The sequence below is a fragment of the Thalia democratica genome, chromosome 6 (assembly GCF_965202585.1).
Source record: "Thalia democratica chromosome 6, ktThaDemo2.hap1.1, whole genome shotgun sequence".
NCBI lineage: Eukaryota > Metazoa > Chordata > Thaliacea > Salpida > Salpidae > Thalia > Thalia democratica.
In genome coordinates this window covers 5,712,045-5,725,370 of record NC_139170.1, presented here as the reverse complement: position 1 = coordinate 5,725,370, position 13,326 = coordinate 5,712,045, and the positions used below count along the sequence as shown (strand labels likewise).

General features: G+C 27.9%; 1 protein-coding gene across 4 annotated transcripts in view; it reads left to right on the top strand.

The window, feature by feature from the left end:
* Nucleotides 1–13,326, top strand: part of LOC145839445 (patatin-like phospholipase domain-containing protein 6) — a 45,365-nt gene that overhangs the window by 14,345 nt on the left and 17,694 nt on the right. For all 4 annotated transcript variants that reach the window (XM_082947014.1, XM_082947013.1, XM_082947012.1 and 1 more), the window contains 9 exons: nucleotides 3,822–3,916; nucleotides 4,364–4,442; nucleotides 4,957–5,001; nucleotides 6,027–6,137; nucleotides 7,396–7,503; nucleotides 7,865–8,130; nucleotides 10,013–10,136; nucleotides 11,853–11,951; nucleotides 12,487–12,649. In XM_082947014.1, coding sequence (XP_082803140.1) covers nucleotides 3,822–3,916; nucleotides 4,364–4,442; nucleotides 4,957–5,001; nucleotides 6,027–6,137; nucleotides 7,396–7,503; nucleotides 7,865–8,130; nucleotides 10,013–10,136; nucleotides 11,853–11,951; nucleotides 12,487–12,649 — 1,090 coding nt within the window. The remainder of the gene's footprint in view (nucleotides 1–3,821; nucleotides 3,917–4,363; nucleotides 4,443–4,956; nucleotides 5,002–6,026; nucleotides 6,138–7,395; nucleotides 7,504–7,864; nucleotides 8,131–10,012; nucleotides 10,137–11,852; nucleotides 11,952–12,486; nucleotides 12,650–13,326) is intronic.

Sequence of the window (13,326 nt, the reverse complement as noted above, 5' to 3'; positions counted from 1 at the left end):
AGGTTCTCCAATTACTCATACTGTAAAATTAAAAAAAAAAACTGATTCAGGGTGGGTAAATCTTTCAGCATCGTATTTTTTTTTCTGACATATAATTAGAACTTTAAACAAATAAACCTGGTTAAGAGTTATAAAACTCTGTAAACGATGATATGAAAAGTCTTCGATTTTGAAAGTCTTCAATTATTCAAGATTGTTTGAATTTATGTAAAAGCAAAACACTCATACTGACTAAGATTAGTTTTATTTTTGTTGAGTTCAGCAATTTTTTATGTATTTTCATCAATATCAAGTCAGTTTTATCTTTTTTGAAATTAAACAAGATTATGCTAGCTGAGGCTTTTTTGTTTAAAGAGTGGCAACCCTGTATTTGCTATTAGAACTAAATTTTTATAAAAATTTTAACTTATAGATGTACTATTAGTAACAAGTAGAATTAAAATAAAAAAACAACTTTTGACATACGTTTTAAAATGTGGCTCACAAAAAATTAATGTTATAAAAATGTGCTGTTTTGCTGTTCATAGAACTTTTACTACTTAGTGGCATGAGGTGGCTTGTTTAAATTAGTTTTTAAATTATAATAAAAAAAGATTTATAATTTTTACATATGATATTAACTTTTATATTTACACAGCTATAAGTTTCAAAATTTGTATTTTAAAACTATAGTTCTATCATTTTTAGTAGTTTTTCGACTCTTACAAACAAAGTTTTAAATATAAACTATTTTAAGTAGTTTTAGTGATGAAATTTAATAAGGGTGAGCTTCTTAAAGAAAATATTCTTTAAAATTAGTTTTTTATTTCAATAGAACTAACTAAATGACTTGTTTTTACTATAGTTTTTAGTTACTTTATTTACTTAATAATTGAAAATTGGTGTTACTAATGTTTAAAAGGAACTAGATATTGAATTACAAAAAAAAATATTAATAAAATATCTTTTAGTTTTAGTTTGTTCTATCTGAGATATCAAATAAAATTAAATATCATAGTTGAGCAAAAAAAAAAAAGGTTATTTATGCTATTCATTACAAGCATTACTTAAAAACATAGCTGTTTATGTTTCTTTAGGTTATTTACTGCTACTTTTAACCTAAACATAAAAGTTGTTATGTTCTTATGTTTTAAAAACCATTACGTTGTCTTGATCTAAATCAGATGTATATTTATATTAAACAGCTATTTTCTTACTAAAAAATAAGTTTGTAATAACTGTGTTTATTTGAGTTAAAAGAGTCGTTTTTAACTAAAAATTGATTTAATAAGCACTAATATCACCACTAACATTTTCCAGTTAAACATTTGATTCCTTTTTGTATTAGTTTTTGAATCTAAGTTAGAACACATAAAACGTTGAAGATAAAGTTTTTTTTAGTTAAGGGGCACAGGTTTGTTAAAATATTCTTATTTGTTTTTTAAAATTTAGTCCAATTTTTTACATTTATTTTTCAGATGTAACCCACGGGTGTAGGTTTCTTAAATATTAAACAATATGGTTGTAATTTATTTACAAACCAAATTAGATTAAATAAATAATAACCTAAACCTAACTACTACTGATATTAAATATTACTCAGGGCTACTCTATATAAAACTAGGCATGACACGAATGAACATATTGTATTAAAGAACCATAGCAAACACTAACAAATATAAAGAACCTTGTAAAATAAAGAAAACTTTATCCTTTATGAATTACTTTGAATGTTATCAAAACCTTAAAACAATTTTAGTTCTCAGAGAAAGATATCAAGAATGTATAAAATAATATTAAATTTAATTACTTGGAGTTTAAGTCAAAAAAAAATGCTTATAAGAAATAGCGTTTTTCAAAAATGAACTTTACATAAAACAACAAAAACACAAATGTCTATTTGAACAACATGGTAGCAGCAGCAAGGTGGTTTAGAATGAATCCTCTGAAACTGATGAGGATTTATATATGGCTGTAGTGTGCAAATGCAAAATTGCATCAGTAAAACACGTGACCTTGCCAGCTTTATCTTAAACGCTTGGATGAACAAGAACTTTAACTCACAACTTTCCATTAAACTTAAATAGTTATCAATTGCAGTATCCTGTTACACAGGTTTCGAATAACTTTTACACATTATAAACACTCAAAGTAGTTTTCAAAGATGCAAAAGGTTGTCGTTGGTGAGCTTAATAAAATCCGTTTGTGATATAAAACATGTGTTGGAAACTAGTATCCCTAATAAGCTGGATTTTTAAAAATACTTATAAACCTTTTTTTTTGAACATAAAAAGTGTGTGAGTTTACAAAAAATGAAAGGAACATTTTTTGAAAATAATTAAAATAATAAAAGTATCCGGTAGACTTAAAAAAATTTTTTTTAGAAAACCGAAGATAAAAGTTTTAGATCTATACATCAACGTTTGAAACTTTTTACTGACTATACTTTTAAATTTAAATAAACATTTAAAAATCTGTAAATAGTTTCATAATTGAAGTTTTCATGTATGAAGTAATTTTAATTATTATTAAAGAAGTGCCTCGACTTCTCTATGACATAAATAATTATCTTATACAACGAACACTACGAATTGCACAAATAAAAATTGCACTAAACACTAGTTTCTTAAGTTTTAATACAGAGTTTATAAGTATTTATAATTTAAGTACGATCTTTTTCATGTTTTAATAAGTAGGAATTAAAGTGAAAAAAGAGGTAACTTACTTATTGTATCTTCACGTACACTATCACAGCAAAAATCTATAGATAATTAAAGTACTAAGTTAAAGAAAAAGATACTATACATAAAAAATTATACTAATTAGTTTCCGTTTGTTTATAAGTGATAAAAATGTATTATTTAATAAAGTTTGTCATATAATTAACTTTTAGTTTCTGTTAATGTATGATAGAAATATCGGACACGTTCTAAATCCACCCGCGTTCAAAATCCACCCAGTTAAATTCGAAAACCTCTTACCGATCGAGGGTAACGGTTAGGGGTAACAGTGATAGTGAAAAATAAATAAAAAAAGTGCAAACAATTAAAAAAAAAAATAAACAACGAAACTAAAAAAAAACCGGGTGGATTTTGATGGTATACCGATATATCATATCAAAGTTTATTTGTTTAGTAAAAATAAAGACATGCACTACTTACAAGGTTTTTTTAAACTATACAACAAACTTGCTCCTGAAAAATCCTATAGTAGTTTGACACTTTTAGCTGTAAATAGAATAATTTCAATTTTAAAGTTTTGAAGTTAGTAATGACACTGGAATAAAATCTACAGAAAAATACAAATTTTGTAAATTTTAAATCCTTCAGATACTACTGACTTTGAAACAAGGGGATAAACTAAATAAAATTTTATTACACTTCATGGTTGTGCAACTGATTAAAGCTAGTTATGGTTGTTACCACTTAAATCCTTATAAAAGCTCTAGATTCTATTAAATTAGTCATATTTTCTAAAAACTATTTAACTTACAGAGTTAATTTTGATAATTAAGTTTTTAACTTACTTTTATTTAAGTTGCAAAAGTGTATAAAATTAACTGCTTAATAAAACTGCCACATTAAATTAAATAGTTTAAATTATTTTTTTCTTATTGCAGAGGGCTTTACTGTATTTTAGCAAATGTAGTCAAACAATATTAATATGGTTATACAACTACAATAGAAATTTGATATCAAAATACTTTTCAAACAAAAAGTGTTACTATACTTTTCCAACAAATTTGTTTTTTTTTAAACCTTGGAAAGTTGTAATTCTCAGAAGTATTAAATCTTTTTTAAAAGTTTGTTTTTGTTTTTAAACTTAGTTATTCGATTTGGTAGGAAAAACCAATAAGAAAAATCAGTACAGACAAGAACCTTCGCTTCAACCCGGTCAAATCTGTGAAAGACACTGAAACAAACGAAGTATCATTCGGGTTTTTATATTTTACTAAATTTTATTTAATAAGTTTACTTCTTAGTTTTTCATTAATATTAGTGTTACACAAAATTTAAGTTTTTTAGAAATTAGCTTTGTTGTTTCAACATTTTAAGTAATACAGCTTCTTAAAACATTTTAATCTGAAAACTTATTTGGTAGACAGCCACATTTTTTTAAATTTTTCTTATATGTAAAGATTCTGTCTACATTTACCAAAACTTCAGTTCTTAAAAATTAAACAACGTTTTTGCTTGTAAGCTTTGCGTAAATTACTAACTATTTGCATCATATTCGACGTTTTAGTAAATTTGTGGTTTACAAATACTTTCACAAACGGATGCACTTGTTTTCCATTGAAAACGTGAGAACCTAAAAAAAGTATTTACAAGTAAATAAACAAAATGTAAACTAAATTTTTCATGCATGAGTAATCATTGAACAGAGCGACTTCCAAGTCTTACAGCACCGACAACGTGTTTAGGTCATCATCGTCTTCTTCTAAAGACTCTAGCAACGAAAAAGTTTGTTTTGTAAATTTTTTGTGTATAATTGTCTTTTTTGTTTGGCTTTTTCTACTAGTCAATACACCCCCAAGAGTTCAAGTACTTTTTTTTTACCTCATTATAACTTGGTTTTTTTCAAACTGTTTGTTTTTGATGTATTTGTGTAGACTGGCAGCTGCAGTTAATTTTGTGGATTTGAAAAACTTGCTTGCGAGAAAAATTAGCCTAGACCAGGGTTTCCCAAAGTGGGTTAAAGTTTTCCAAAGTGGATTTGCAAAAAAGTTTGAAAACCCTGGCCTAGACCAATCAAGCCAATTCAGTTTAAAATAAATGTTCAAGACTTTACTTTTCTCTAAACTCAAATTTAGATAGTTTCAAAAATAATTTTAAAAGCTTAAAATATTAACTTCCAAAAGTGGATTAGAGCTGTGTTTAATTGGTTTTCTTTTGAAATTTAGTCATTCTTAGATAGCTTTTCTTAGAAGTTTGCGAAAAATATTCAATATTTTAATCATTAAATATTTCTTTTCAGGAATCTGAATCAGATGGTTTCGGTAACAAAGAAACAGAAGATACGGTATAAAATTAAAATTAATATTATTATTACTATTATTATCATATTATTGTTTAAGTTACTATCATAATTAGTAATTGCAAGTAAGTACATTTATGATCATGAGATGCTCTCAATAAAAAAAAAAAAACAAGCACTTATACAGTCATTCAAACCTTAAAGTTGTGTGATGGTCTATAAAAAAGGATTAAAATAATGATAAAGTATGAGTTGAAAAAAAAACTGAATTTATTTATTTTTAATATCAAACTACTAAAACTTTTGATATTAATATGTTAGTACAGTTTTTTATACGGCTTAATGTTGAATAATTTTTTGTTACAATCATTCTATATCTTAGAGTAGGTACGAGATAGAATAATTATTATTTTGTCTTACTATCATTCTCCTAAGTTTGTCAACTTTTTAAAATCATTTTTGTTTAAAAAAGTTATCATTTTGTTCTATTAAATCACTTAAAGTTTCATTTGAATTTTTGTAAAAATTAACTGTAGATCAATGTAAAGTAAACCATTTTTTTATACTAAATAAGTAACTTTAAACGTGTTTAACGATCAAATTAATAGTCAGTTTTTTGTGCACTCTTGTATGAAAATTTGAAATTTAGTTTTAAGAAATAGTGATAAGTATATATATACTTAAAAACAGATCTACGGAGTCTCAAAAAAGCTCTAAGAATATTTTTTAGACTCCGTAGATCTGTTCTTAAATTTATTTGAGAGCAGTGAAACGCCGTTAGTCGGAATAAAGTTTAAACACAAAAACATGTGTGGTATATATTCCTATAAGCTTAGCTTATCAGGATCTCCAGGATTTAACGCCTTTTAAGGTTACATCTTATATACTTAAAAACACCAATTTTACGCAATTGTAAATGATATAATTAAAAAAAGTGGTTCATTTAAAACAAAAGTATACAAAACTATCAAAAAAACGTTTATTATACAATATATTATAAAGCAACACAAAAAAATAAAACTATTTTTCCAATGTGTTCGTAAAAACTAAACTTTTTATAAAACAAAAAGGTGTACAAGCTAGACGAGCCGCAAATACTGGACATTGTGACTAAAAACATCTGCGAGCAACTCAAAATAGAAGAGTACGAACTCGTGAAGAAAAACGTTAACCTGCTCAAAGTAAAATAATACAAATATATTCAAGTTCAATAAAAAAGTTTATTTTAACCTTTACTTCTTGGTACACTGGTGGCTCTTTTTTTAATAAACTAGATAAAAATTTAAAAGTTAAGCCAGAGTTTTTATTTAAGCGAAATTCGAATATTTAGTAGTAACGATTACTTTGAAATAGTTGTTTTTAGAATTAATCAACTTTTTGCTTACCGAAACGTGTTACAAAAAAAAAACATAAGTATACATAATATTAAAGCTGTTGTACGAATAATTTCGACATTTTCGTTTGTAAGTTGCCTAAACCCCTTGGTGGTTTGTTAATAAATAATCTTTATGTTTTCTTATTGTAAAAGTAACTATTACTCATCTTTTTTAAAGCACATATCTAATCATATAGATAAAAAAAATGTCATCATCAAAATTTTTTGTATTAAAAAAACACATTTAAAGTAGCTTTACAGAATCTTTACAATTTTGTCATACTATTTAACACAGTTTTTTACTTTAAACTGCAAATAGACTCAAAAGCGTGTACTTTCGAAACCTGGATAAAATTCAGAAAACTTGGAAGAAGTTTCTAAAAAACCACTAGCCATCTTGTTAAGTACATAAAACTATTCAGTCTTAAGAAAATAAGTTGTTAATTAATGAATTTAAAGTCTCTGTAAAACTTTAAAATAAAACAAATTCTTTCTAAAAATAATTAACTTCATTTCTTCGATTTTATAATTGAGGAAAATAAGAGCACTCATTAATTTTTTAAATAATTTCTGCCAAAGGATACATTAATAATTAATAGTATGTAAAGTGTTAGATACTGTAAACTAAAATCTAATATACATTTATTTTTCACATTTTTAGTTTTTACTTAACATGTTTAAACAAATCACTTAGGTGTTATAAACAAATATTTTTTAAAGCTATGGATATTAGTTTAATAAAATAAATTAAAATAATAAATAAAATAAACTAACTGTTCAAAATATATATTTAATCGTTTGCCAACAAAAGATCCTAGTGAAAAAAGTTCACTGGAATATAAATAAAATAAATAAAAATAAATAAATAAAAACAAGTTATACTGTATAATTTGTTTTTATAAATAAAATAAGTTAATTAATAAAAAAAGCAAAGTTAGTTTAAAGCCTTCTGCACCTACTTGCCCAAAATTTGAAAAAAAAAACGGGAAAATGTTCGTTCATCGGCACATTGAACTAACAACATTATTCTCATTGTCGCCACCTAGCGTATACAATTCCAACAGGTATGTGCGGGCCACCAGCTAGTGGGAGAAGGTGATCAAGAGGTTTCTATTTACTTGGTCGTAACGGGAATGCTCACCGTGTTCCAATCCGCCGTTGAGAACGAATCGGTTTGTTTGTTACAAATGTTTGAATTATTTTAAATTAAATGATCTGAAAGTTAAAGTAACTTTTTTATTTGTGTTTTGTTTGAAACTGTTCTATAACCCGTGATTCTTTGTAAAAACAAAATAAGAAGACTTAAATCGAATTGATGGGCTAACAAATCTAAAGCCCTTTGCCAACGACTATGTTGGAAATATTTTTTACAGTCTGTAAAAAAAGTTGCTAATTTAAAAGGAAAACTTTAGTTTTGTATAAAAACCCCTGCTTTTAAAGTTTTTTTTGCACTTAAAAACAATACTTTCAATCCAAACACAATATTTTCACAAGCCATTTAAAAACTAAAATTCAGTTTTCATATTTTCGCAGGTCACTTTGTACACCGCGAAGACGGGCATGCTCACAGGTCAGTTGGCGGTGCTCACGGGGGAGCCCTCGTTCTTCGGGGTGGCCGCGCAGATCGACTCGGTCGTCGCCCAGCTTTCCCGCCACAGCTTCTACGAGATAATGAAAGTGTGCCCCCAAGTGGTGCTCAACGCCGCCCACACCGTCATGATGACCGTTTCTCCCTTCGTCCGCCAGATCGACTTCGCCCTGGACTGGGTGAAGGTCGAAGCGGGGAAGTCCCTTTACAAGTTTGTGAAGTTCTACTAAATGTGTTTTAGTCTCCAGCATCATTTTTTTTTATATTGTAAACATTTATTGATTTAGCCTTTTTGGAAGCAAAGCCGGAAACTTGGTTTAAAATTTAAATCAAATTCTCTTGAAATGTGTTTAAAGTACCTACGGAACGAGTTTCCTCTATAAAAACAAGTTATAAATATAAATACCTACTTTAGTAATTTTCACTGGAAAAAAAATTATAAATTATTAAATTAAAAAAGTAAACTTTCTTGTATGATGGTCAAAAATAAAAGAAGTGGTATTAATTTGTTAAAAAAAAGTGTTTATTTAGAATTTATAAACACATGTTCCTGCTGATATCATTAACTAAATATTTCGTTTTAGTAGCAATTACTGTGTAGGGGTTTTGTACAATTTAAATTTTGATAACGCAGTTAATATTGGTTTTAAAAGAAGGTAGAAACTGTAGCAGTTTTACTGAGTTAAAGTTTCAGTAAATCTTTCAAATAAAACTCAATTACATTCGTATATTTTGACAAAAAAAAAACAGTTTTTATTGCTTTCTTATTAGTAGTAGTATTTGCCTTTTATTAAAATGTCTTGAACTATTTCAGCAAACTGTTTTCGCCATTGAGTTTCGTCATTATTTTTGTTACAAGGTGTAAAATACATTTAAAGTATTTCATCCTAAATATTCTATATGAAAAATGCAGGAGTATTTGTAAATAGGAGAAAAAAATTTGTATCAGTTTTATATTTTTGAAATAATCTGCTTGTAGTTAAGGCAGACGTAAAAAAAACCACAGGTTAAATTTCACAGTTTTCCTGTCTTTCTCTAAACAAAGTAAAGAGTTTATTTCAACAACTTTACACGGCAACACATTTGCACCAAGTTGTTTCAAAGTTTCAAATATACTTTTCTTGGAATTCTGTAAATCGTATAAACGCAGCGCGAGCATTTACAATCTAATCAAAGCATTATTTTGGCACATGAATAAATTGTTTTTAATTATTGTTTATACTTTTATTAAGATGTTGTTAACTAAACAGTTTCCCAAACCAAAATTTTTTCGTAATCATTCAAGTTGTTTCTCATCATTACCTTCCTACCAACAGACAGGGGTCGACGGGAGATAGCTTGTATTTCATCTTTCATTTTATAATAATAATAATATCAATAATAATAATGTATTATGACGTAACAGACAGGGGTCGACGGGAGATTGCTTGTATTTCATCTTTCATTTAATAATAATAATGTATTATGACGTAACACACAGGGGTCGAAGGGAGACTGCTTGTACATCATCTTGCATTTATAAAATGATAATAATGTTTTATGACGTAACAGGCAGGGGTCGACGGGAGACTGCTTGTACATCATCTTTCATTTTATAGTAATAAAAATAATGTATTATGACGTATCAGACAGGGGTCGACGGGAGACTGCTTGTACATCATCCTGCACTTATAAAATGATAATAATGTATTATGACGTAACACACAGGGGTCGACGGGAGACTGCTTGTACATCATCCTGCACTTATAAAATGATAATAATGTTTTATGACGTAACAGACAGGGGTCGACGGGAGACTGCTTGTACATCATCCTGCACTTATAAAATGATAATAAAAATAATGTTTTATGACGTAACAGGCAGGGGTCGACGGGAGACTGCTTGTACATCATCCTGCAATTATTAAATAAAAATAATATATTATGACGTAACAGACAGGGGTCGACGGGAGACTACTTGTACATCATCCTGCACTTATAAAATGATAATAAAAATAGTGTATTATGACGTAACAGACAGGGGTCGACGGGAGACTGCTTGTACATCATCCTGCACTTATAAAATGATAATAATAATGTTTTATGACGTAACAGACAGGGGTCGACGGGAGACTGCTTGTACATCATCCTGCACGGAAGAATGAGGTCGGTGGTGAGTAAGGAGGACGGGAAGAAGGAGCTGGTGTCGGAGTTTGGGAGGGGAGAGATCGTCGGCATCGTCAGTTTTTTAATTAAATTGAATAGGAGATAAAAATATAAGATATATAAAAAATAGGTTTTATATCTAGTTAATTTTGTTTATTTGTTTAAGTTAATTTATTGGCCCGGAGTTTTACGTTGATAAATCGAACAAAAATCTAATCATTATGAATATAAATATATAGTTATTTTATCTTTTTCCAGATTTTAAAAATCCGGGAAAATAAGTTTATCCACTTGTTCTAAGTCTTAAGTTAATAAAATATCAAAAACTATTATAAATTTAATATCTAGTTAATTTTGATGTTTTTTAACGCTAGATCGAGGTCGTTCGTTTTTTTAAAATGCAAACTTTTAAGCTTTATTACTCAATTAAATTTTCGGAATTGTGAGTTGCATGCTGTTGCTGTTTACACAACTCAATTAAGTTTATTGTTTAAACAGTTTTGTAGCATTCTTCAGATGTACTCACTTCTTTCCAAGATAAAGATAAATAAAATTGTAACTGACTTTTGTTTATTTGAACTTTTAAACGCCAGATAGTTTAATTTCTTTAAATAAAATTTGCTGTGAGTTTTTTTTTAACTGCTAGATGGCGCTAGATACTTTTTCTTGTTGAGAACATTTTTAATTAGGAGAAAAAAAAATGTTCGATAAGTTTTGTATAGTTGATCTTGGAATTTAACTTTATTTTTAATGCTTCCAAATTTTACTGGTACTTTAAGGGGTCAAGGATAACATGGTTTAAATTACTTACTTGCGCAAAAGTGAAATTTTGTGTAAATGTAAAATTAGTTCTTTATCAATAAGTATACGATTAAATCATATGTTATTTTTTCAGTAATTAAAACCTAAGCTTTAAAATAGTAAATAACAGCGTTGAATTTCATCTATGTAATTAAAACGTTAGAAAGTGCTAGTAGGTATATACAGGGTTGCCACAAAACCTGGAATCCTGGTAAAACCTCGAATTTGACAATTTAGGCTAAAAAACGCTGAAATTTGAGAAATTTTGATAAAAGACTTGGAAATACCTGGAATTTTAAACATTTTTTACATCTTAAATAGTAAAATTTCGATATTTGTTTAGTCATCATCAAAACTTTTTTTTGTTAAAATAACACAATTAAAGTAGCTTTACAGTATCTTTACAATGTTGTTATACTATTTAACACAGTTTTTTTACTTTAAGCTTAACTTTAAACTAAAAATAGACTCAAATACAAGTACTTTCAAAAACCTAGAAGTAATTCAGAAAACCTGGAGAAATTTTGCCAAAAACCAGTGGCAACCCTGTATATAATGTAAAGGCTCTAGTTTAATTTTTATTGAAGTTTATATTTGTTTCATCGATTTCAAAATTGAAAATGAAATTCAAATTTTAAGAGTTGAATTGATGGGTTTAATTAACATCAAACTATTGTTTTGTAGTAGTTTTAATATGTAGTAACTTTTGTGATTTACATCACTTAGGCAGATGCTTGCAAGAATTAGCAGTTGATTCGTTGTATTTTTACAGGGACTAAAAGTCATTTTGTATAAATTATTTTGAATTTTTGTTATTCGTGTTGTTTTTGTTATTTTTTCAACCGCTAAATGGCGCTAGATACTTTTTTTTTGACGATCACGCTCAGAGTTAAGTAAAAATGTTCAACTATGCTTTTTGGTTTTAAAACTTATTTTCTAATTAGTTTTTTTTATTAGTTTGACAACAATCTACTCATGGTACCCACAGAACGAAGCGCTCAGCGGGGGACCGAGGGCTTGCTCAGTTCACGCCATCAGAGACACGGAGCTCGCCAAGATGCCCGAGGGATTAGTGAAGCACATCAGGGTAAAAATACATGAAATATTTGAAATATTTAATGAGTTGAATTTATATAGTTTGATTGGACATATAAGGTTATGATAAAAACGTAAGTTTGGTTTTCTTTCAATTTGATTGAATCCTCTTGGCCAAAATGCCCGACGGACTCGTCAAACATATTAGGGTATTTTATGTATTTAATATTTGTTGAGGTTGAATTTCATATGAGATTTAAATGAAAATATAAATTGGGTTTCGTTTAATTTTACTCCCAGGTTACCACTTTAGTGTTAAATTGAAGAGGTTAAGCAAAAAAGAAAACTGAAAATCATTTAAAGTTTTAAAGATTAATATCACCTTCAAAGCCAATCGAAAATTTCCCTACAAAATTGTTTTTACTAATTTTTAAAAACCTAAAACCACGACGCATTCTTAGACTTAAAAGAATGAAATTCAAATAAGAAACTTTTAATTTAGTTATCAAATTTGTATTTTTATATATCGTGTGTATCAACGGTGTTTTATTCAAAATAGAACTTAAATAAAAAATTCCCCTAAACAGCGACAACATCCGGGGGTGGTAACCAGGCTGATATCGCTGGCCAGCGACAAGTTGCTAGGCAACATAATGGCGATGAGGAACCGCCAGAACCTGGGACGGCCGATGGACAGCATCATGTTCAACCAATCGGCGCAGAGGAAGAAGGGACTCATGCATGACGAAAGTTGGTTTTTTAATAATTAAATTAAATAATAATAAAATAAATAATATAATTTATTGTTGTACAAATAAAATGTTTCAGGTGTAATATAGTTGACAATTAAGTTAAGTTCATCTTCGTATAAACAGGTAACTGAAGGTTTCGTTGCCTTTTATTTTTTTGTTAGTTTTCGTGGCTTTAAGTAAAACTGCCTCATAAAATAAAAGCGTTTGGACGAGTTAATTGTACAAACTGTTTAAATTTGTAGGACAAAACAACTTATTCTATCCTACTTTGTTATTAAAATTCACTTTTGTAGCTTAATAAGGGAAAAATACCAGCACAAATTTAACGGTCTGAAATTTTTATTATACTTTAAACAGTTTTAAAAATATCACAGATTCTGTGGCGTAAAGTTAAATAAAACTGTTCTGTTTACTGAAACTATATAGTTTTACAAACTTAATACCGAAACAGACTGTATTTAGCAAAAATAACATAATAGATTTTATGATGTAAAACCTTTTTTATTTAAGTCCTGTCAAAAATATTACTCACTCAAGCGCTTGCGACGATCCAACACTGTTTTTTGTATTTTTATTTAAAAAAATTTTCAAACAAATGACAAAGACTTGATGGCTTACGGTAATAAAAACACTAATAGAAAAAAAAAAAAAAAAATTTAACTTTTACATTTTCAA